Below are 25,360 nucleotides of genomic sequence, written 5' to 3'. Positions count from 1 at the left end.
TGGTTGCTGCTTCCCCCAATGATTTGAAGAATTTTGATGGAATGTTATCTATTCCTTCTGCCTTATTTCATCTCAAGTCTTCCTGAGCTCTTGTGATTCCAACTAATACTGGATCCCCTATGTCTTCCGCATCAGCTCCAATTTTTTCTTCTAGCATGTTGTCAGTCAAGTCCTCCCCCACATAGAAGCCTTCAATGTACTCTTTCCTCATTGTACTTCCTACTTATTTCATTCCTATGTGATTTATATTGCTGTATTCCTGTATTTCTATGAGTATTTCTGTACTATCTTCTTTCATAGATCAATTGAAGTATTTCTTGTTAAATAATGTCTTTCACAGATCAATTGAAGTATTTCTCATCAAACAATGGAAAATCCAGGATGGAATGTAACAATACAAGAGAACAAAAGTTGCTACTCACCATATAGCAGAGATGCTGAGTCATGATAGGCACAATAAAAAGATTCACACAATCATAGCTTTTGGCCATTAAGGCCTTTGTCAGCAGTAGACACACATACACACACGCACACACACACACACACACACACACACACACACACACTCACGCAAGCGCAACTTGCACACACGTCTGCAGTCTCAGAGTGTAGTTTTAGCTCTCTGAGACTGCAGACGTGTGTGCAAGTTGCACTTGCTTGAGTGTGTGTGTGTGTGTGTGTGTGTGTGTGTGTGTGTCTGTGTGTCTCCTGTTGACAAAGGTCTTAATGGCCGAAAGCTATGATTATGTGAATCTATTTATTGTGCCTATCTAACTCAGCATCTCCGCTATATGGTGAGTAGCAACTTTCCTCCTCTTGTATTGAAGTATTTCTTGTGTTACCCAATGTTTCTGCCAGCTACCTTCCTTGTACCTATGTTTGTCTGTCCAACATTTGTGGTGTCCACTCCTGTTCAATTGAGCTGCCTGCTCTGGTATTCCCCATTGCAGTATCCACATCCTCATTGAACTTAAAATGTGTCTCATCATTCGTCAGTACTTCAGTATCCCACTTCCTTCCACACTGATCCATCCAAATGATTCTTTTGAACTTCAGTCTACTCTTCATCATTACTAAGTTGTAATTTGAATCTATATCCACTCCTGCATATGCTTTATAATCCAGTGTCTAATTTTGGAATCTTTGTTTGACCAAGATGTAATCCAGCTGGAATGTTCCCATGTCTCTGAGTCTTCCTCCTCTTGTCATTACTGAAGAGTTTTCATTATTATATAGTGAAATTTACTGCAGTCTTTCTCTTCTCTCATTCCTACTGCCAAGTCCATATTATCCCATGAACCTTTCTTCTATTCCTTCCCCTACAACCAGGTTCCAATCCCCCACAGTTATTAGATTTTCATCTCCCTTTGCATACTGTATTTATGTTCAGGATCCTCACAAACTTTTTCTTTCTCTTCATCTTCTGCTTGCGATGTTGGCGCATCTAAGTGAACTATTGTTGTCAGAATTGGTTTGCTGTAAAATCTGATCATTACAACCCTATCATTCAATGGTTCACAGTAGCTCACACTCTGTCCTACTTTCCTATTCAAAATGAATCCCATGCCTGCTTTACCATTTCTGCTGCTGTTGATATTACCTATAATAGTCTGACTAGAAATCCTTATAATCTTTCCATTTCACTTCACTGGTTCCCACTATATCTAGACTGAATCTTTGAGATTTCCGTTTTCAAATTTTCCAAGCTTTCCTACTAAATTCAGCATCTGACATTCCACACTCAGACACGTAGAATGTTCCCCTTCTTTGGTTATTCCATCTTCTTCTTATGGTCACCTCCCCCTTGGCAGTACCTTCCTAGAGATCCAAATGGGGGGCTAATCCAGAATCTTTTGCCAATGAAGAGATCATTATGTCACTTTCTCAATTACAGGCCACATGGCCCGTTGATATACATTATGTGTCTTTAATGCAGTAGTCTCCATTGTCTTCTGCATCCTCATGCTGTTGATCAACTCTGATTCTTCCACCTTTTAGTGGCAGTATCACACACCAAGAGCAAGAGAGTGCCCTGAACCTCTGTTCGCTCCTCCACCCTCTTTGACAAGGCCACTGGCCTTTCCAGGTTAACTTCTTATGCTGGAAGCCTTTGGCTGCCATTGCTGATGACTTTTATTCGAAATTTATCAGTGGATTGGTTCAATTTTGGGACCCATGACACTTTGATTAGTAGTCAAAGATGCTACCTCTAGACCACAGGCTTTGTATTGAAAGCATCTGTCATGCTGTTATAAGTTAAACTGTTACCTACAACATGAAGCAGTGACTCTTATACTCTTCAGCAGAAACCTTTCCCTCTGACATAAAACAGAAACAGTCATTTGATAAGTTAAGCAAGCATATTTACCTGATACTATGATTTGCTGTCACCATTTCCAATTTTGATCGCATTTCACTGCTGATGCGGAGCTTTCCTATACTTCCTGGAGCTGGACGTGAAGCACCCACTTCAAATGCCCTGCAAACACATGAGTAAAGGTTGATTAGTCACAAGACAAACAGTAGTATAGGGAGGGACCATGTCTTCAAGGCACACACCAATTGTTAAAGAGCTAAACCTGGTTATTTTATGATAGCTTGAACCATTGTGAAGGTGTGACTGAAGTAAATAACCAAGTTCAATGAGAGAAATAATTGCTTATGATAGCCTGTACCATTGTGAAGGTGTGACTGAAGTAAATAACCAAGTTCAATGAGAGAAATAATTTCTGTAAATATAATAAACCTGGATTGTGTGACAAATGTCTGCTTGTGTCTGTGTATATGCGGATGGATATGTGTGTGTGTGTGCGCGAGTGTATACCTGTCCTTTTTTCCCCCCTAAGGTAAGTCTTGCTGCTCCCGGGATTGGAATGACTCCTTACCCTCTCCCTTAAAACCCAAATCCTTTCATCTTTCCCTCTCCTTCCCTCTTTCCTGACGAGGCAACCGTTGGTTGCGAAAGCTAGAATTTTGTGTGTTTGTTTGTGTTTGTTTGTGTGTCTATCGACCTGCCAGCACTTTTGTTTGGTAAGTCTCATCATCTTTCTTTTTAGATATATTTTTTCCACGTGGAATGTTTCCCTCTATTATATTCATATCATTAATTTGAACCCAACAACTACGTTTGTTATTGTCACTGTTACATTTCGAAGTCTTTTCTGTCGTCTTATTTCCTCCTTCTGTTTTTGCCAGTAGTTTCACTTTGTATTCACCTTCTCCTTTTTACCGTAATCCACTATACAATTTTATTCCGCCGATATATACTCAATAATACGTAATAATACGTAACCCACTTCCAAACCATAAACAAAAAAATTTTTTTTCCGCTTTCAACTCTACCGCTGCTACAAAATCCACCGTTTCTAGTTCACAAACAGTTCCTTTCAACTATTAAACAACCTTTTCGGCTAGTTTTAATAACTTTTGCTTTATTTCCATTTCCATTTTTCTCACATCACCGATCATTTTTAGCCGCTTCCCACAGGTTTTAACATCATTATTTCTTCATCAGACAATTGTTAGCCTCATTTCCATAATCTGCCACCACCAAACCACTCCTTTTAATACATCCTTACATAGTTTTTTCGGAATTTTCCCGAATTTCTCCACTCTTTAACGTGTTTTGGCAGCAACACAACCACCTAACCTTTATGCACATCGTTATCTACCTACACAAGTTCACCACAGGATCAACATAGCCCAGCTCTAACCACAAATGTCTGCTTGTGTCTGTGTATATGCGGATGGATATGTGTGTGTGTGTGCGCGAGTGTATACCTGTCCTTTTTTTCCCCCTAAGGTAAGTCTTTCCGCTCCCGGGATTGGAACGACTCCTTACCCTGTCCCTTAAAACCCAAATCCTTTCGTCTTTCCCTCTCCTTCCCTCTTTCCTGACGAGGCAACCGTTGGTTGCGAAAGCTAGAATTTTGTGTGTTTGTTTGTGTGTCTATCGACCTGCCAGTGCTTTTGTTTGGTAAGTCTCATCATCTTTCTTTTTAGATATAATTTTTCCACGTGGAATGTTTCCCTATATATATATATATACCTAAAAACAAAGATGATGTGACTTACCAAATGAAAGTGCTGGCAGGTCGACAGACACACAAACATACACACAAAATTCAAGCTTTCGCAACAAACTGTTGCCTCATCAGGAAAGAGGGAAGGAGAGGGAAAGACGAAAGGATGTGGGTTTTAAGGGAGAGGGTAAGGAGTCATTCCAGTCCCGGGAGCGGAAAGACTTACCTTATGGGGAAAAAAAGGACGGGTATACACTCGCACACACACACAGATATCCATCCACACATATACAGACACAAGCAGACATATTTAGGTCTTTAAATATGTCTGCTTGTGTCTGTATATGTGTGGATGGATATGTGTGTGTGTGTGTGTGCGAGTGTATACCCGTCCTTTTTTTCCCCATAAGGTAAGTCTTTCCGCTCCCGGGACTGGAATGACTCCTTACCCTCTCCCTTAAAACCCACATCCTTTCGTCTTTCCCTCTCCTTCCCTCTTTCCTGATGAGGCAACAGTTTGTTGCGAAAGCTTGAATTTTGTGTGTATGTTTGTGTTCGTTTGTGTGTCTGTCGACCTGCCAGCACTTTCATTTGGTAAGTCACATCATCTTTGTTTTTAGGTATATTTTTCCTTCATGGATTGTTTCCTTCTATATATATATATATATATATATATATATATATATATATATATATATATATATATATATATATATATATATATATACTTAAAAACAAAGATGTGACTTACCAAATGAAAATCCTTTCGTCTTTCCCTCTCCTTCCCTCTTTCCTGACGAGGCAACCGTTGGTTGCGAAAGCTAGAATTTTGTGTGTATGTTTGTGTTTGTTTGTGTGTGTATCGACGTGCCAGCGCTTTCGTTTGGTAAGTCAAACCATCTTTGTTTTTAAGTATATTTTTCCTTCGTGGAATGTTTCCTTCTATTATAACCATATATATATATATATATATATATATATATATATATATAAAACAAAGATGGTTTGACTTACCAAACGAAAGCGCTGGCACGTCGATACACACACAAACAAACACAAACATACACACAAAATTCTAGCTTTCGCAACCAACGGTTGCCTCGTCAGGAAAGAGGGAAGGAGAGGGAAAGACGAAAGGATTTGGGATTTAAGGGAGAGGGTAAGGAGTCATTCCAATCCTGGGAGCGGAAAGACTTACCTTAGGGGGAAAAAAGGACGGGTATACACTCGCACACACACACATATCCATCCACACATATACAGGCACAAGCAGACATATACAGAGGCAAAGAGTTTGGGCAGAGATGTCAGTCGAGGCGGAAGTGCAGAGGCAAAGATGTTGTTGAATGACAGGTGAGGTATGAGTGGCGGCAACTTGAAATTAGCGGAGATTGAGGCCTGGTGGATAACGGGAAGGAGGATATATTGAAGAGCAAGTTCCCATCTCCGGAGTTCGGATAGGATGGTGTTAGCGAGAAGTATCCAGATAACCCGGACAGTGTAACACTGTGCCAAGATGTGCTGGCCGTGCACCAAGGCATGTTTAGCCACAGGGTGATCCTCATTACCAACAAACACTGTCTGCCTGTGTCCATTCATGCGAATGGACAGTTTGTTGCTGGTCATTCCCACATAGAATGCATCACAGTGTAGGCAGGTCAGTTGGTAGATCACGTGGGTGCTTTCACACGTGGCTCTGCCTTTGATCGTGTACACCTTCTGGGTTACAGGACTGGAGTAGGTGGTAGTGGGAGGGTGCATGGGACAGGTTTTACACCGGGGGCGGTTACAAGGGTAGGAGCCAGAGGGTAGGGAAGGTGGTCTGGGGATTTCATAGGGATGAACTAAGAGGTTACGAAGGTTAGGTGGACGGCGGAAAGACACTCTTGGTGGAGTGGGGAGGATTTAATGAAGGATGGATCTCATTTCAGGGCAGGATTTGAGGAAGTCGTATCCCTGCTGGAGAGCCACATTCGAAGTCTGATCCAGTCATGGAAAGTATCCTGTCACAAGTGGGGCACTTTTGTGGTTCTTCTGTGGGAGGTTCTGGGTTTGAGAGGATGAGGAAGTGGCTCTGGTTATTTGCTTTTGTACCAGGTCGGGAGGGTAGTTGCGGGATGCAAAAGCTGTTGTCAGGTTGTTGGTGTAATGGTTCAGGGATTCCGGACTGGAGCAGATTCATTTGCCATGAAGACCTAGGCTGTAGGGAACGGATCGTTTGATGTGGAATGGGTGGCAGCTGTCATAATGGAGGTACTGTTGCTTGTTGGTGGGTTTGATGTGGACGGACGTGTGAAGCTGGCCATTGGACAGGTGGAGGTCAACATCAAGGAAAGTGGCATGGGATTTGGAGTAGGACCAGGTGAATCTGATGGAACCAAAGGAGTTGAGGTCGGAGAGGAAATTCTGGAGGTCTTCTTCACTGTGAGTCCAGATCATGAAGATGTCATCAATAAATCTGTACCAAACTTTTGGTTGGCAGGCCTGGGTAACCAAGAAGGCTTCCTCTAAGCGACCCATGAATAGGTTGGCGTACGAAGGAGCCATCCTGGGACCCATGGCTGTTCCCTTTAATTGTTGGTATGTCTGGTCTTCAAAAGTGAAGAAGTTGTGGGTCAGGATGAAGCTGGCTAAGGTAATGAGGAAAGAGGTTTTAGGTACGGTGGTAGGTGATCGGCATGAAAGGAAGTGCTCCATCGCAGCGAGGCCCTGGATGTGCGGGATATTTGTGTATAAGGAAGTGGCATCAATGGTTACAAGGATGGTTTCTGGGGGTAACGGATTGGGTAAGGATTCCAGGCGTTTAATATGGCAATGGAAATCCTGAATGGCATGTAAACAATGGTATGCTGAAACATTCAGTTGCTCTGCAGCATTGGGAAGGAGTGTAGTTATACGTATGCTCCAAGATGCAACTGTAAGTTTGGAAGCTGAGTTATCCATAACTTGTTTATAAGCTTATTCACTGCTGAATCCTTTGTTTATACTATCAATGATTGTCTTTCCTTGTACTTTTTGTGAATTTTGCAGAGATAATGTTGTTGAGAACTTAAAAACAGAAAGAACATGATTTGAAAACTTACTTTGCAGAAGATTTCTCTTTAGTTGAAGAGATTTCTGGTGGTTTGCTGGAATGACTGTCCTTCCTTGGAGAAGGAGATGTCACTCTTCCCCCTCTCTCTGGTATTTCAAATTCTTCCCATTCAATGCCCTCAGTCATATCGCCATATTCCTGAAATTCAAAGTGAAGCAATATTTTATAAATATGCCATTCATCCTTTAGATGTACATTGTTGTTTCTCTATTCTTTCTTTTAATCTTTTTTCTTTTCATTGTTCTATTACTTTCCTGTTTTGTTTTTCATGCCCTTTAGTCACTCATGACTTCCAGCCCCAGAGTGCATTATATTACTACCATAATAATTATAACTCTGTTTTCACATCTCGTCATAAATTTAAAGAAGCTTATAGAAAATCTGATGTTTTCACAGTATTGCAATGAGAGGGGCAAAAAAGAAACAGAACTGATCACGTTAATCTGTTATTGTTCACACTGACTGCTGAAGTTGATTCTGTGCTATTTCACTCAAAATAAATCAAAATGAGAGTGTCTTCAATAGTTTGATGGTCTGTAAAACCTAACAATGCATTTCATATTTTTATTTGTATGGCATATAATTTATATGTGATCTGCGATAATTATTTTATGGTTTTGTTTGGCAGCATTGTTATTATGATACTGCATCATTGTTCTGTATTCTACAACTGGCCTAACAATGGAGAATGATATGTAACCCATTCAATCAGTATTTCTGAAACGATCTGTATACCACACTACAAAATATAATATTTCTAATCATTTTTATATATGCAATTTTATATTATCTGAGTATGGAGTCAATTTATATATCATTACCCTCTTAATTTTTACAATAAAAAGAGATAAAGAGCTCCCATCAGTACTACTGGCTCATAACACAGAATATGAAATGAAAAGAAATCAGTCACTATCTTATGGTTTATAATGACACTGTCAACTCCAGGTAACAGTAGTAGGGTGAAGAATTGGAGTTTACACTAAAATCAAATGATTTTTTTATTTTCTGCGTTGTATACAAAAGAAAATGAAATTAAGATCTAAAAACAAAAGTTCTATTAGTTCTTACAGGATTTTCCTTATTTTATGCATATGATTTATCTTATTATTTTATTTGAAAAATGCTTGCTATACATCTCTGTCAGTTTGTTTCACTGTGGTTCATCATGGTAATGGTGAGACGTATTTACAAGATAACAAGATTATATCAGAAGTATCTTATATGTTTCTCTTTTGAAATATGTTTTTCAGGAATGATTACAATTTTCCTCTAAATCTTTACTAAGTAAATAAAGAAACACTCTTCATAGCATTGTACAACTGATTTACAAACTTCGTGTACATTATTAACAAATAAAATTCTAACATACCTGGCCGTATTGCTGCTGTGACTGTGGTGTATTCTTGCGTTGATGCTGCCGCAGCTTGAACTGCAAAAAACTGTCATTGGGATCTTCTGTCTCATTTTTAGGAGGAGGCCATCGCCATTTCCCAATGCGAACAGTCTTTGCTCGTCCATATGGATCTAAGAATGGTCTAGCTTCTGAAGGGTCAGAATGGTCAGGAGGTGGTGGCATAGGTGGAGGGGGAGGAGGTGGTGCCATTCCAGGTGATGGTGCCTAAAAACACCAAGAATATGATATATTTTCATATCTTAACCATAACAGAATGTTAGATAAAGGAATGTGATGAAACTATTGATAAGCAAAAGACAAATAGCATACAATACAAAATCATTATTTTTATAGAAGCCAAGGAACAGAAGTAAGGAATAAACACACAGCCATCTTTTAGCAACTTAAAATCAAAACTTAAAAGATTTTCAAATGTTCTTTCATCATTGATTTCCCTCTTCTATGGATTTATGGTGCCTCCCTTAATCAGGAAACCTGGTTCTTTCATTCAATTCCTGAACATTTAGATTTTTTAAATACTTTCCTCTCTTTTGATGGAAAATGTAACTACATCTTATGTTTACATCAAATCTGATTTGTGAATATGTCCAATGCTGTAATTATACTTCATTTACACTATCTGCTATCTGATTAACAGTCCTTGGAAAAAAAATCCTACGTGTAATTCTGAGTTATGAAGAGTAGATTTATATTTCTTGTGATACAAGAGAATAATAACATTTTTACGAAAATGCATTGTTTTCATGGGATATGAATTATGAAACAATCTTTATTCGTTTATGTTATCCTTTAAGTTCCTTTTGGTTATAGTTCTTGCTCACTAAATAAGTGGCACAAACCAGCAAAACATGAGTGCATGCTACTTCTGTCAAAATTCCAACTTATCATGTGAATAATAAGCAAATGAAGCAGAGTGCATGCTACTTCTGTCAAAATTCCAACTTATCATGTGAATAATAAGCAAATGAAGCAAAACAGCGTTGTTTTAGTTGATTGGCGACTCCATGGAGTGTTCTGTGCACCACGACCACATGATGGATACAATTGGAAGGAGAAACAGCATTGGTCATATTTTTTTGTTTTATTATCCGCAAAATCAATTTTAAACTGGTTTATGTGATCGCTCTAAGCTTGTTGATACCAGTGCCTACCAATTTTAATTGTATATTACATCACTGAGGATGGTCACTAAGTGACCGAAAATCGATTTTGGGGATAATAAAACAAAAAAATACGACCAATGCTGTTTGTCCTTCCAGTTGTTTTAGTTGTCTATGTTGTGTACATGGCAAGAGGTACACAGAAACACAAAGGGAGGCCACGCCACCACACCACTTGCCTGGGACTTTCTCAGTTCCAGGCAGCCGTCTCCAGATGGCACTTGCCAATCAGGACTACAATCTGCTTCTGTGCCATGTCCTTCAGTGTGTTGTATTTGTCTGCTGATACATGTTGTCACCTGTCACAGAGAGTGCTGTCAACAGTGGACTATTTTGTTCCTGTCTAGCACTGGGAAGGATGGACGTCCTTCTGCCAACAGGCACAAAAGTTGACTTGCTGCGGAAAATCTGACAGTTCCTGCAGTTTCCATGGTTTTGATAGTGCCAGCATCTCATGCAATTATGCTACGGATCAAAGTTCCCAGAAGTCCATTCAGAAGACTATAGTTTTGACTTAGCAGTCACTATTTACAGATCAATGGTGACAGTTAATTGCAAATGTCTGCATAGTACTTTCAGTCACAGTGATAATATAACAGAATGCCAAGAGACATCAAAGTTACTTAGAGTTCATTGTATTAGTTGTACAACATCTAGTGCTATGCACCAAAGTTAAGAACAATATTGTATCATAACTACAGGGTGTACATAAAGTCCAGGAATACTTTCAATTATTTATTGCACAAGAACAAAAAATTGTACAGATATCACACATGTTATTTTGAAGAGAAACCCTGAAAGCTATTTTCATGTATACCGCCACAGCGTAGTTTGGTAATTTGCCGATAGTCAACACTAGTTATAAACATGGTGAGTTCAGGTGCGAAGCAAGCTTTCTGTCTGTTAGAGTTCGACAAAAGCAAGTGTGCTATAGCTGTTCAATGGATGTTTAGAGCCAAGTATGGTAAGAAGTCACCAACAAGGAAGGCCCTTTACCACTGGCACAACAAATTTGTTACGACGAGTTGCTTGTGCCCGGCAAAGAGAAGCGGACATCCAAGTGTGAGCGAAATGAATATGGAGCGCATACGAGAGACATTCATAAGGAGTCCAAAGAAATTGGTATGTCGTGCATCCCATGAACTCAAAATGGCTTCAATGACAGTGTGAAAAGTCCTGCGACTGAAGCTGTCTATGAAACCATTCAAATTGGAGCTAGTGCAGAAGGTCAATGACAACAACAAAAGACAAGCATTTTGAGTTTTGTTCACAGTTGCAACAACTGAATGAGGATGGGGATGGCATTCTTGATCGCTTAACTTTTAGCAATGAAACCACTTTTCACACTAATGGGAAAGTGAACCGTCATAATTGTCAAATCTGAGGTACAAGGCATCCATACAAATGCATTGAATTTAAGCATGATTCCCCAAAGATAAATGTTTTTTGTGCCTAGTCACGTCGAAAACTGTACGGGCCATTCTTATTCACCGAGAGCACTGTCCCTGGATATTCCTACTTGGACATGTTGCAGCAATGGCTGATGCCTCAAATGCAATCAGACTCTCCATTCATCTTTCAGCAGGATGGGGCTCCACCCCATTTTCATCGTGAAGTTCATGGGTACCTGAATACAGAGCTGCCGCATTGATGGATCGGCCATGCTACAGAAGGGGACAACTGCTTCATGAAATGGCCTCTCCGATCACCAGATCTCACTCCATGCAACTTTTTCTGTGGAGACACATTAAAGATCTGGTGTATGTATCGCCTCTACCACGTGATGTAGGAGAGCTCAAGGAGAGAATATGGGAAGCAACTGCCATAGTTGACGATGCCATGTTGGGACGGGTATGGTAAAAATTCGATTACCGTATTGACGTCTGCTGGGTCACCCATAGTTCGCATATCGAATGTTTCTAAAAAACACTTTCAGAGTTTCTCTTCAAAATGCAATATGTATGACATTGTTACAATGTTTAGTTCTTGTGCAATAAATAATTGAAAGTGTTCCCGGACTTTACGTACACTCTGTATTAATAAATATTATTGATTATTTATTATTGTTTGTCACAGTTCTGTTCTAGTGCCACCCTCTCAAGAAAGTGTAAGATTTGATATAGTAGCAGTGTAGCTGTTGTTAAAGAGAAATATATTAAGTTGAACGGAGGCAATTACGAGAGATGTGAGAGGTTCCAATATGTGGGAGTGCTGGTTATGGAGGATAGCACAATAAGAGAAGAAATAAAATCTAGGATTGCTGCAGGAAATAGAGCTTACTGGGCCCTGATCAAGATCCTTCAGTATGTAGTCTGGGCAGAAAATCGAAGGTGACTGTCTATCGAACAGTCATAAGACTGGTGGAAATGTATGGCTCAGAAACATGGACAATGACTGTAGCAGAAGAAGAGCTCTTGAGAAGATGGGAGAGGAAAATATTAAGAAACATTTTCGGAGCCCTATATAAGGCGGGGCAATGGAGGATAAGGAGAAACAAGGAATTGGAAGAACTGTATAGAAATCCTGACTTGGTGACTGAAATTAAGTGTAACAGATTGAGACGGCTGGGCCATGTAGAGTGAAAGTTGGAGGATTGAGCTGTCAAAAAGGTTTACACAGGAAATCCAAGTGGCAAAAGAAGCAAAGGGAGACCCAGAAATGATGGCTGGAGGATGTTGAAAATGATTTGAGAAAGATTGGAGTCAGGAGATGGAGGAAACTAGCAGAAAATCGTCAGGATTGGGCTGTGATCTAACTTCCAACAATTATTGAACACGAACACTTCTTGCACAACACAAATGAACGATGTCTTAATTTTAATAGCAAATTCTGCTTCTAGATTAAATATCACAAATGTCTGCAACATTTTCAACACAAGAATGGCACTTTTCACAAGGGAGTAGCCACTTAAGTTTTGCATAGAAAACACACAATTATTACAAGGGCATATCACTCCTCATCAAGTCATCAGAAAAACAGACATTTTTGGAGACAGTATAGCATTGCTGTCTATGCTGAGGAGGAGAAGATGGCTCGAGAGACTGGTGAGAAGGTGGTAGCTAAAATATTATGAAACAATACAACAGTAGGTTCATAGCTTTTATTATCTGCTTGGCAGAATGCAGAGTGTGTCAGTTACATATTATTATCATAGCAGGTACTGACAATTTGAAGCAATCAGACAAGGCATGCCACAGAGTCCTACTTTTTGGTACTCTGTTGTTTCTGATATACATGAGTGATCTACTTGCATTGTCACAAGATGCACTGCAAGAATAAATCAGTACTAGATCTGTTAATGAAACAGCACCTAATGAAATAGTTGAAAACATCTGCAGGTACTTCACAGAAAGTGGATTATCACTGCATTTTGATAAGATTCAGTACATACAATTCAGCACTTTTCATAGAACTTCTCAATGTACAAAAATAGTCTTTACGAACAAAGCAACAGAAAAAGAAAATAGTGTTAAGTTTTTAGGATTACAGACAGACAACTACTTTGCTTGGTAAACCCATGCTCTAGAATTAATTATCTTAGGTCAGCTGGATCTATTACAAGTGATTTTTTTTTTTTAAATGAAGAAACTAACTTATTCTTCATACTTCCACGTAGCTTTGTATGGAAGTGAAATGTCAGTGTCAAACAGATCAGACCAGAAGAAAATAGAAGGTTTTGAAATGTGGTGCTGCAGGATAATACTGAAGATTAGATGAGTTTATCAGGAGGAGGTACAGAATCGAATTGGGCAGAAAAAAATTATGGGATTGGTTTACAAGACACATATTATGGCATCAAGGAATGTCAATTTAGTTACCTAGGGAAGTGTTGAAGGTAGAAATTGTAGAGGGAAATGAGACTTGACGGCAGCAAGAAGGTTGAAATGGATGTAGGTTGCATTAGTTATGCAGAAATGAACAGGCTTTCACAGTACAGAACAGCTTGGAGAGCTGCATCGTGCCAGTGTAGACTAAAGACACAACCTCAACAACTTATGAAATTATTTTTCTTAGGAAATTCAACTTACAGGGATTGTATTTTCAAAATAAAGAAACATATTATTAGAATTATACATGGTGCCAGTTCTAGGACGTTTTTCAGGGACCTCTCCTAAAACCATGGTATTTTGACAACTTGTAATTCCTAACTCAATGCTGTCTTAAATTCCACTATTCACTTAAGGATGTTGTTGTTGTTGTGGTCTTCACTCCTGAGACTGGTTTGATGCAGCTCTCCATGCTACTCTATCCTGTGCAAGCTTCTTCATCTCCCAGTACCTACTGCAACCTACATCCTTCTGAATCTGCTTAGTGTATTCATCTCTTGGTCTCCCCCTACGATTTTTACCCTCCACGCTGCCCTCCAATACTAAATTGGTGATCCCTTGATGCCTCAGAACATGTCCTACCAAACGATCCTTTCCTCTAGTCAAGTTGTGCCACAAACTTCTCTTCTCCTCAATCCTATTCAGTACTTCCTCATTAGTTATGTGATCTACCCATCTAACCTTCAGCATTCTTCTGTAGCACCGCATTACGAAAGCTTCTATTCTCTTCTTGTCCAAACTATTTACCGTCTATGTTTCGCTTCCATACATGGCTACACTCCATACAAATACTTTCAGAAATGACTTCCTGACACTTAAATCTATACTCAATGTTAACAAATTTCTCTTCTTCAGAAATGCTTTCCTTGCCATTGCCAGTCTACATTTTATATCCTTTCTACTTCGACCATCATCAGTTATTTTGCTCTCCAAATAGCAAAACTCCTTTACTACTTTAAGTGTCTCATTTCCTAATCTAATACCCTCAACATCACCCGACTTAATTCGACTACATTCCATTATCCTCGTTTTGATTTGTTGATGTTCATCTTATATCCTCCCTTCAAGACACCATCCATTCCGTTCAACTGCTCTTTCAAGTCCTTTGCTGTCTCTGACAGAATTACAATGTCATCGGCGAACCTCAAACTTTTTATTTCTTCTCCATGGATTTTAATACCTACTCTGAATTTTTCTTTTGTTTCCTTTACTGCTTGCTCAATATACAGATTGAATAACATCGGGGAGAGGCTACAACCCTGTCTTACTCCCTTCCCAACCACTGCTTCCCTTTCATGTCCCTCGACTCTTATAACTGCCATCTGGTTTCTGTACAAATTGTAAATAGCCTTTTGCTCCCTGTATTTTACCCCTGCCACCTTTAGAATTTGAAAGAGAGTATTCCAGCCAACATTGTCAAAAGCTTTCTCTAAGTCTACAAATGCTAGAAACGTAGGTTTGCCTTTCCTTAATCTTTCTTCTAAGATAAGTCGTACGGTCAGTATTGCCTCACGTGTTCCAGTATTTCTACGGAATCCAAACTGATCTTCCCCGAGATCGGCTTCTACTAGTTTTTCCATTCGTCTGTAAAGAATTCGTGTTAGTATTTTGCAGCTGTGGCTTATTAAACTGATTGTTCGGTAATTTTCACATCTGTCAACGCCTGCTTTCTTTGGGATTGGAATTATTATATTCTTCTTGAAGTCTGAAGTCTGAATATGGAGCACTTAAGGATAGAGCACATGAAATGACATTAGGCGGGCAAACACTCAGAGATTACATTAGGAGGCAGTGAGTTGCGAAGGGCGGAAGTTGGATGGGTGGGTAATTTGTGTGGGGAATCACAGAGGAACTAGAATGTTCTAGAATAATCTTCACATAGGTAGACCTTCCATGAACTAAAATACCCATGGAACAGCTATGTTGCAGGGGAATTCCAGTACTGGTCTGCTATGTGTTATCTCAATATATTGAGAATTTTGTAAAATATTCCCTGTAGTTTGTTAACACTTCAGTTAAAGAACTACCTATTTATATCAAAATACTAAGGGGGTAATTGAGGACAGAACTTAATAAATTTGTTTCCTCTGTTAGATTTTGTATGCATTCATTCATTTGCAAAATTGGGTATGTCAAATGGACTCATGGTGAGAGAGCTTGTGTCTAGTGGGAGGGGAGCCAGCTTTGATGTTGGCATGATTGTAATTACAAGTCTCTACTGGACAGCCTTGGAGGCAGATCATGTATGTGAATGTTTCATTGGAACTGTTCATTTCTGAGTTAGTACCATATTTATCTAAGTACTAAAACTTTTCAGGCACTGTTCTGAGTGTCCAAAACAGCATCTGAGTAGCGAACAGTTATTATTTCACACTAATTACACAAAATTAATGTGTCATATAGGAAGTGACTATTCACTGAGTGTGGAAGTACAATTTCTGATTGTGATGATGTTTAGAATGATGGTAGGTCCACATTCTTGAGTCAAAATGCTGTTTCCACAAAATGGGTAAGTAATTCCAGTACATGGCTTTGCACTTGCAAGAATTTCTAATCCCCCTCCCACTAATGCTCAATCACGCAGATACGCAGATGATCGTCTGACCAGATGTGCAAAGTATTACGGCCCGGTCTTTTGGTACAGCTTTATAATGCTCAAGTGAGCAAGTGCCTCTTTCTGTAAAGTCCTGTGTGGTAGTGCAAACTTCATTATATACTATTTTACAGTTTTACACATTTTCTCAGTTCAAAGTGCTTGAGTCCTATAAACAGCTAGTGAATGGACAGGCACAACAAAAAGACAGCTAAACATACAAGCTTTTGGCCAAAAGGCCTTCTTCTGAATTAGACGAGATCATACACATGCACATTCAAGTAAACACAACTTTCACACACGTGACCACAGTCTCTAGCTGCCAAGGCCATGCTGGCAGTCTTTTTGTTACTGTCACAATTCTATTCTGGATTTTTCATTGTTTGACAAATGGATAGTTTTTTTCTGTAGTGAGTATCTGTTTCATGCTAAAGACAATCATTAACATAACTGATGTAAGAATCTTTAGCAGCAAACAACTGGAAAGAAGTAGGAAGAGGTTGGAAGATGACATACACGCATAAGAAGTTCAAAATATGGGGTTTGCAGGATCACAGGGAGATCTGAAGCAGAATTCCCATGTATACAGTTTAGATGAACTAGCATGGAACTAAGTATTCTTGTGGCAGATTCTGGCTTATTTTTATTTATTTGCAATTGAGCTTGCATGTAGAGCATGTTTTTAATATTATACTTAATGTAATTTCAAAGCCTTAATCAATGCAGCTCCAAGCAGATATTTGCTAGGCAGAAGTGTCCCCAAACATAACAAATAACTGTTACACCAGCCGGTGAGCTCATATTATAGGCAGTGCACATCAGCACACTGTCTCTTGTGAAGTGGGGTGGGATTCAACTGAAGCTTGTTGTCCGACAGAACAAAGACACTCTCCAAGCATGCAATTATAGTTACAGTTGATATATTAAAAAGTGCCTAGAGAGAAATGATCTCCACAAACAGGATTACTGGGATTTCCTTGACAAACAAGAGTTGAATTATAATATAAACTTTTTTATTAACCTTAAAGAATGAAAAGATTTACTTCAGACAAATTTTGGAATGGTAACTAAATTACCAAAATTTTACCAAGAATAAAAGAGTCATTATTGTTGTAAGACACTGCCCACAGTAAACAACCACCTCAAGGGAAGTCAAGAATTTGCAAAGTTGGGTATGTGCATGTTTCTAGGCAACTTAATAAAATAAACATATAAGATTTAATTCAATGTCTGTTTGTCTTTGCTTATGACTAACCTATATCCCAACTCTATGTTTTGCTTATTCACCATTTTTATTTACTTATTCCACCATCCATCCATGCACAGCAAAATACAGTATGTATGTTGTCCAAATGAACATTTAAATTTTATATGATATCATTACAAGGAAATGGAACATACAAGTATGTACATATAATAACACACAAAACATAAATAATGATTGGAACAAGTACCCTTGCTGAAAGTAGTTTGGGATTCCTCATTTAATGAGCACATTGTGGAAGCAGTTGTCAATATTCACAAGGATCTCGTCCACACCGATTCATGGAATGGAGAACTCATCTGGTCTAACCATGTAATGAATTTTCTGCCACTGATAGCACTGACAGAATGATAAAAGGCACTCTAAGCTCTGGCATTAAATTGTTTGAATCCATTCAGCAATAAAAATGTTGATGTAAGGAAGGCAATATAACAAATATAAAACAACACATTGTGAATCTTCATCCTTATTCTTCATATTCAGGGTAAAGGTAGTATAGGGAAAAAATTACTTCAGTGTCTAATTGTTCCAGTTCTCTGGATGTTTCATTTTTATGAGGTAATAATGTTGTTCTGTCTCTATAGCAATAACACCAAAAAGTTTTCTCTCAGAAAAGTCACTCAGTAAAATAATATCAGAAACTAATTGTAACAGCTTACCTTAGTGTATGATGTTGTAGATTCAACTGAACTCTTCCTATTCTTGAGTTCAGACAATACATTTGTGAAAGCTGAGTGTGCATTTTTTGTGGGGCTCATTTTCCTAGGTGAAGATGCAGCTTCTTTGATAGGAGAACCCTGCTGAGGAATCTGAAAGATTATAACCTGCAGTTGAACAATGGAAAATCCAGAATGGAATGTAACAATATTATGAAAAGGATTACTGCTACCCACCATATAGTGGAGATGCTGAATCGTAGATAGGCTCAACAAAAAGACAGTCAGAAAGGGTCATGAGATCTTCTGTCAATTGGAAAACTTTTTCTCTTTCCCTCCCACCACTTCCTCATAATTAGCTTGCTAGACCTAAGAGAAGAGGCTGTCACTGACCCATCAAATAAAAGTTGATTATAACTGGCAATTAATGCAGTAATATGTTGTACCCACTACAAATGGCTTAACATCAATGACTTTACTTTCTGACAGTCTTTTTGTTGTGCCTATCTGTGACTCAGCATCTCCGCTATATGGTGAGTGAGCAACTGTCTTTTTCATAATATAATTTGTAGTAGGTAATATATTAATCTGAGAGATTCTTCAGTACTGAGACCCAGTTACTGAGGAGTAAGAAAGAAACAAGGACAAATGGAAGATATTCTGGGTGTCTTAAATGTAGAATTTGAAGTCATCAACAAAGAAGTTATAGTCCGCATATACATTTATACTCCATAAGTCATCCTACAATGTGTGGTGGAGGAAAAAAAAGTTCTATAGCTGTAATATGATACTCATATCTACAAAGCTTTGCCTTTAGCAACTACTACACTGCCTACATTATCAAGAAAGACCTTGTAATTTTGTACTGTCTAATGAAACAAAATATGTAAGTCAAACCTGTGGGGGTTTTGGTGGCTGTTTACTTGTAGGCCCATTGGCGGAGGCAGGTGTCACAGCATACTGCAGCACAGATGTAGTCTGGCGTTTTTCAGTTGACCAGAGTTCTCCATTTTCCGGCTCTCGAAAAGATACCTAATTTTTGGGGGGTATAAAATGCTCCTTTAGAGATAAGTACAGTTATTAACATGTGTTGAAGGTTTATAATGAAGATGCAAAAAATGATGAGTAGATTCTTCGAGATTCAATATTCAGTCTGAATTTTAAAAAATACATTTTTTTAAGGACGCTGAATTTTAGTGTGATTTACTCCTGACAACAGTTCCACTTCCATAAAATTACATAACTCATTGTGAAAACATCTGGTTTACTGCAGTTATTATATTCCTCTGTTTTATAACCACAAGTTAAATTTTATTGCTAAGTGAAATGCAGGGCTACAGAAAATCAAATGGTATGGCATATTAGTGCCTATTTTTATCCAATGTGAGTTATGGATAAAGAAATTTAGAGATCCCATACCATTTCCGATAAATTATTAATGCTCATCAGAGATGAGTAAATTTTTTAAAATATTTTATTTTGTTTAATGAAGGCAACTCAAACTGCTGCACATTTCAATCTTAAAATTTCAAGACTCCTGCATTACTTTAGTGTTTTCTGAACACTGTAGCTCACCAAAAAGTTAAAAATATCTTCTTTCATGGATTATTTTTGATTTCTTACTCAAAATGAAAGAATTTCTATGTAATATTTTTGAAGAAACATACACAATTTAAAATATTTAGAAATAACAAATGGCCTCATTAAAACTATAGCTAGCAAATTTAAATTATCCTTGCAAATCATATAGCTGCATTCTTTTTAATGTTGTGAAAAAATTATTTTTGTTTTCGAGTCAGCTCTGAAATTCTGATGCGGTACAGGCTTCTCCTGCTCTTTGGTTCACCAACTGCATGGCACAGGTTGTCATACTGAATTTGCTACACAGCTGCATGTTGCTATAACACATCTTGTTTTTGAAGAACTACTTACATCAGAAGTTACTGGTACCTCCAAAAGTAACTTTCAAAATCTTTTCCACGTACTGAATCAGTCATGCAATGCAATGTTACAATTTAACATTACTTAAATAAAGAAGATAATGAAATCACAAACAGTATCCACCATATTACCATGCACTTGCATCAGACAGACACCAAGAATATTAAGAAAATAAACTGTGTCAAAGTGACAAAAGAAAGGCAAGCAAGTGTTGCAGATTCACATGTAGTGCCAGTTACAGAAATTAATGAACATTTACAACAAGCTCAGTGCAACCAATATTGTGATATGTCCCACATATCAGTTTATTGCCCTCAATGTAAAATAATATGCCACTGGTTACAAAGCCAAATACAGAAGTAGACCAAAAGAAGCTATGAGAATAAAATGTGTGACTCACTAGAACATAGACTAAACAGCACATAAAATAAAGTTGATGTTCGAAGCACAGCACACAGTAAGTACATGGTGAATGCTCTTCCAGTCCAACAAATGTAATTTGTTACTGAAAGTGGCACAAGAAAAAGGTCACCCAGTTTATACATCTGTCTTGTCAGCTGCGCCGCACACCAACAAGCAATGCTATCTGCAAGCAAGTCTACAAGTGTCAGTGAAAATTTCATATTTCAACCAGTCATATTCATCCCTCCCACTACAGTCAACAGCACCCTGTCTGCTTTGTTGAGCAGGTGTCAGTGCACCATGTCTCTTGACTTTTAAATTCACTACATGAGATTAACTCACCCATGCAGTTGTAGATGTAGATCAGTTTTTATGAGAGCTGAATCATTTTATAATCAGATGGATTCTCATCAGTATAAATATGTCTTGTGCTGAGCACTGAAACATTCCAGTAATTGACCAGGTTTGGAAGAATTCGGGTATCATAGGATCACGAGATCTTCTGTCAAACGGGAAAGCTTTTCCTCTTTCCCCCCCAAGAGTGACACATAATTAGCTTCGTGGACCTAGACAAGTGGCTGTCACTGACCCATCAAATAAAAGTTGGATTATAAAGGGATATTAATGCAGTAATATGCTGAACCCACTAGAAATGACTTTACATCACCGTCTGTGGAAGTAGACTAATGGTCAATCAATCTGTCTTTGAAAATGTTAACTACATATGATAGAGGAACATCAAGGGTTTTTGGCTGATGATTAATCTACAATAATATTATACCTTTGGGAATGTTTCCAGTTAGACTGTTCCCATCTGCTGTTTCAAAATTGGTCAGTTTCTATCTCTATGGTCAAATGAGCAACTCATCTGATTACAGAAGCTCACATTTCTGGTCAGTTTGTCAGTGATTATTCCTAATGCTACACAGTTCCGTATTTCGGCTGCATGTGCCATTTTCTCATTCAAGATATCAGCTAATATTCTGTACAAAGTTATTTAGCTGATATTAAACTGTTTATTTAGGATATTCTACGTGTTCTAGTGCTGCAGCTATACTATGCATGAAATTTGAAACATGCTGAGCCACAATAGTATGACAGCAGACATCTCATATACTCTCCCTTCTCTTTTCCCCGCTACTACTGAAGATAACGGCGTCTGTTCCTCATTATTGAATAACTTCCCTGACAAGTAAATAGTTAAGCAGTATAACACAGATATTGAAATATGATAAACTTTAATTTCTGTATATTGTCTATGACTTTTTCTTCAAACAGAGAGGAAATTAACATTCTCTAACTTAAGTTTAACTATCTAAATGCAATCAGCAAAGCATAGTTATTTTAAATTTTTTCCCTCGGGAACATGACAAAAGGATTCCACAGGCTATAACTGTTGCAAATCAATTCCTTCCCAATCCTTGCTGTGGTGAACAAATGGTTTGTTTCTATTTATTACACTATTATCAGGGCATCATAGCCCATAAGAAAGATAGCATATTTACTCGAATCTACGCCGCACTTTTTTTCCATTTTTGTAATCCAAAAAACCACCTGCAGCTCAGAATTGAGTGCAAAGTAAGCGGAAGTTCTGAAATATGTTGGTAGGTGCCGCCACAACTAACTTCTGCCGTAGAATATATGTAGCGCTACACAGGCATGCTTTGCAGGCACAAAGATAAATACTGGCGCCAAAACCTCTGCTTCAGTAAATAAATTAAAAAAATGGTGGAAGACGAGCTTTTTTTCTCCGCCCCGAATTTCGACCACTGCATTTTCATACATTATCCAACGAAGTAAATACAAATTCCATATTGTTCTTCTTTGAATGTAGCAGCTTTTTAATGTACTACGAAAATCCGACTGGCAAGAGTGTTTGCGATGTTTGTCAATGTGACCAATTCTACGTTCTGAACTTTTTCCTACCTGTGAGAAGAGATGGTTGCTAATGGGAATTTTTATGAATTGTGAATCACATGCAGTATTCTCTTCACCATAAGAATAATACGAATATAAACATTTTGCCATGTATTCTTTCGTGTTTGCTACTATCTCATTTAAATCCTGCCTGGCTAATAAACTATGAAACTAGAGTAAGACAACAGCAAACGCGGAAGAATACTCATATCATGTCATGTTTATATTCGTATTATTTTTATGCCTAATAGTGATACAGTCAGAAATGAAGCACAGCAATTGACTAGATTTTTAAATCTAAGATGACTGTAATTTCTGTGCAGAAAGTAATGTACTAAAGAGGCGTCTGCAAAGATTTTCAAATGGAGAAAAATTTTCGCTAAACTCTCGTTCAGAACATTTTCTATCATACACAGTTTATTATTTGGTTCTTGTTGATCATAATCAAAGAAAGCAGCAGTGTAAATAACAACAAATAGCAGTCTCTTGCCATTGTTTTGCTAATGAGACGATTCCTCTCTCTCTCTCTTTTAAATTGTAAGCGGCGGTAGCACGCACCAAAGCAAGCCATGCCGCGGGCGGCGACGGGTCGTGAACACTCATTATCAGAATGCGACAAACAATGCATGACATAGTGCAGTAATGCATTTTCAGCTTAGAGTGACGTAAACACCTATAACAAAGAGAACGGCACTTATCAGATCAAAGAAAAATAAGCAATCAATTCAAACCAGACGAAGCACGTGAAAAACGAAGGGTACCCATATAAATAGGGACGGAGTGCCTGACGCATAGCAATGGCTACCTGGTAAAGCTTAACTGCTAAGTTTACGACTCAAACCAAACTACTGTAGCTGTATCATCATACATTCGACCTAAATTGTGTCTCATATTACAATGGACCAACTTTGTTTCGATCTGGAGGTGCAGCCTAAAACTTCTCTCTCCCCTTGAATTTTGAGTCTCAAATTTCAGGTGCGGCTTAGATTTGGGAAAATTTTTTTCCTTGATTTCGAGTCTCATTTTTCAGGTGCAGCTTAGATTTGAGTAAATACGGTAAAATTTATGTCTTAGCTTGCTTTAACATGTTTTACAACAAGTAAGGAAAGGGACAACTGCGAAAGCTATTATTTTCTTCTTCTGTTTTACATGTACTTTCACAAATTGGTCTGGACTGTAAACAGCAATTGTTATCATTCTAATTCTTTTAAAAACTTATCATTTATTCACTTCGTCAACTTGTGATATGTAGTGCTGAGGAATCGGATGTAATAATACAAATTATTTGAAAAAAACATTTATTTTCTTCAGATATTATTTGCTTGGTATAGTGGCAATTCTTGGTTTTAACAATATACACTATTTGTGGTCAGCATTTGTCTTATAATTATGTTGCTGATTTCACTGTATTCTTGCTGAACTAAGAGCTGAGAAAGTCAAATATTAAAGAAAATGCAAATATAAGTGCAACGGATACCATATATTAGTGATGGGAGTAATGGGCTCGCAAAACAATGACAAAAGTTTAATTTAACTATCAAATACTTCCTTGCAATGTTCAAGAATATGAAAAACTTGTTTACATGCTCTCCTATATTCTCAATGTCTAACAAAGAATGTAAAGTAAATGTTAAAAAAATATTTCGATCTAGGCATCTTCTTCTCTCTCTGTATTAATTTTTGAAAATGTGGAAGCCTATTATTTCTACATTTTCATCCCAGGTTTTCCTTTGTCATAAATAATAAAATGTTTCACATTTAATTAAATATCTCAAGCACTTTCAACAAAATAAAAATGTAATGATTTCGAAGAGACTGCTGTTAATTCTAAAAGACAATTAAAAGTAATGACTAGCTAATGAGATTTTGAAATTTAAAAAACAGCAGTCAAGTCACAAAAATCCACAACTCATCACAGATCTAGATTTTGATTATAACATAGTCATCATTGATGCTAAAATACAAAAAACAGGTAGAATTAGAACAGGTACAAAATGTGTATGTAACACAGTTATATGAATCCATATAAAATGGAACATAATAATAACATACCATTACCAGAAGTGTCATACAGGTATCAACATGTCAGAACATTAACATGTGACAAATGACACTAGCCTTTATATGGCAGAAACAAAAGTATGGCCATTGCTTACCAAGGGTCCAGAGGGCACGACTATGTGTCATCAAGAACCTGTAGTGCCTTCTATTGGAGTATACATCCAAGAAACTATATTTTAATTTTCGTTGAACACCATAACCTTAAAATACGGTGTATATGTGATATGTAAATCACACAGCAAATATATAAATGCATAAAAACAAGCAACAGAATTGACTTGCAAATACATTTATGAAGGACACGTGGCATCCCCTATGGGATTACATTGTGACAAAAGCATTTTGAATTTTATAATAAGACTAATGGATTAAAATCTATTTACAAAGTTTTATACAGCAAATTTCAGTAATGTGTAAAAAACTATAAAGATTTACTTCGAATAAAATCTAAAAAATTTACAGTAAAATAAGATAACATAACATTGTATCACAAGTCATCAGGAACCCTCTTCAGGATTGCATTTGAGTGTGGTAATAATTTCCACAGCTCTTTGTTAAAGTGCCAAATATTTGGACAAATATTCATTTACACACTTTCATATTTCTAATGTTACAAACTTCTAAAATTAAAATAAACAAAACAAAATAGAAAATAAAATAAAATAAAAAAATGTAGAAGAAAATCGTCATGGTACGACAATATACAAAAACTGTCAAAAAGCTACTGCATTCTCCATAACTGATAGAGCTCCATCTCTGTGTACAAATAAGAGAATATAGAACATAGTGAAAAAGCTAGCACATTTTCCATACCCGATAGGGCTCCATCTCTCTGGCAGCATATTATCAAGTCATCTACAAATATGTAAAAAGAACCATTATGTCAAATATAAAACAGAATTACATTGTTATCATATCAATTGATGTTAAAACCAGTAAAAAGTACCCTGGAAACAATCATTTGGAAGACAAAAACAAAACAGTATGAAGTGAGAACATTAATTTG

The 25,360-nt window shown here is 37.6% G+C and overlaps 1 protein-coding gene across 1 annotated transcript in view; it reads right to left on the bottom strand.

Moving 5' to 3' along the window:
• Positions 1–25,360, bottom strand: part of LOC126162120 (unconventional myosin-XV) — a 504,442-nt gene that overhangs the window by 263,810 nt on the left and 215,272 nt on the right. The window contains exons 33-37 of the mRNA XM_049918408.1: positions 18,931–19,065; positions 18,037–18,186; positions 8,489–8,737; positions 7,106–7,254; positions 2,369–2,479 (exon numbers count right to left, since the gene is read on the bottom strand). Of these exons, the coding sequence (XP_049774365.1) occupies positions 2,369–2,479; positions 7,106–7,254; positions 8,489–8,737; positions 18,037–18,186; positions 18,931–19,065 (794 nt within the window). The remainder of the gene's footprint in view (positions 1–2,368; positions 2,480–7,105; positions 7,255–8,488; positions 8,738–18,036; positions 18,187–18,930; positions 19,066–25,360) is intronic.

Source organism: Schistocerca cancellata, chromosome 2 (genome assembly GCF_023864275.1).
Source record: "Schistocerca cancellata isolate TAMUIC-IGC-003103 chromosome 2, iqSchCanc2.1, whole genome shotgun sequence".
Classification (NCBI taxonomy): Eukaryota; Metazoa; Arthropoda; class Insecta; order Orthoptera; family Acrididae; genus Schistocerca; species Schistocerca cancellata.
Note: the sequence above shows the minus strand (reverse complement) of the source record. Positions and strands in the feature narration are given on the sequence as shown.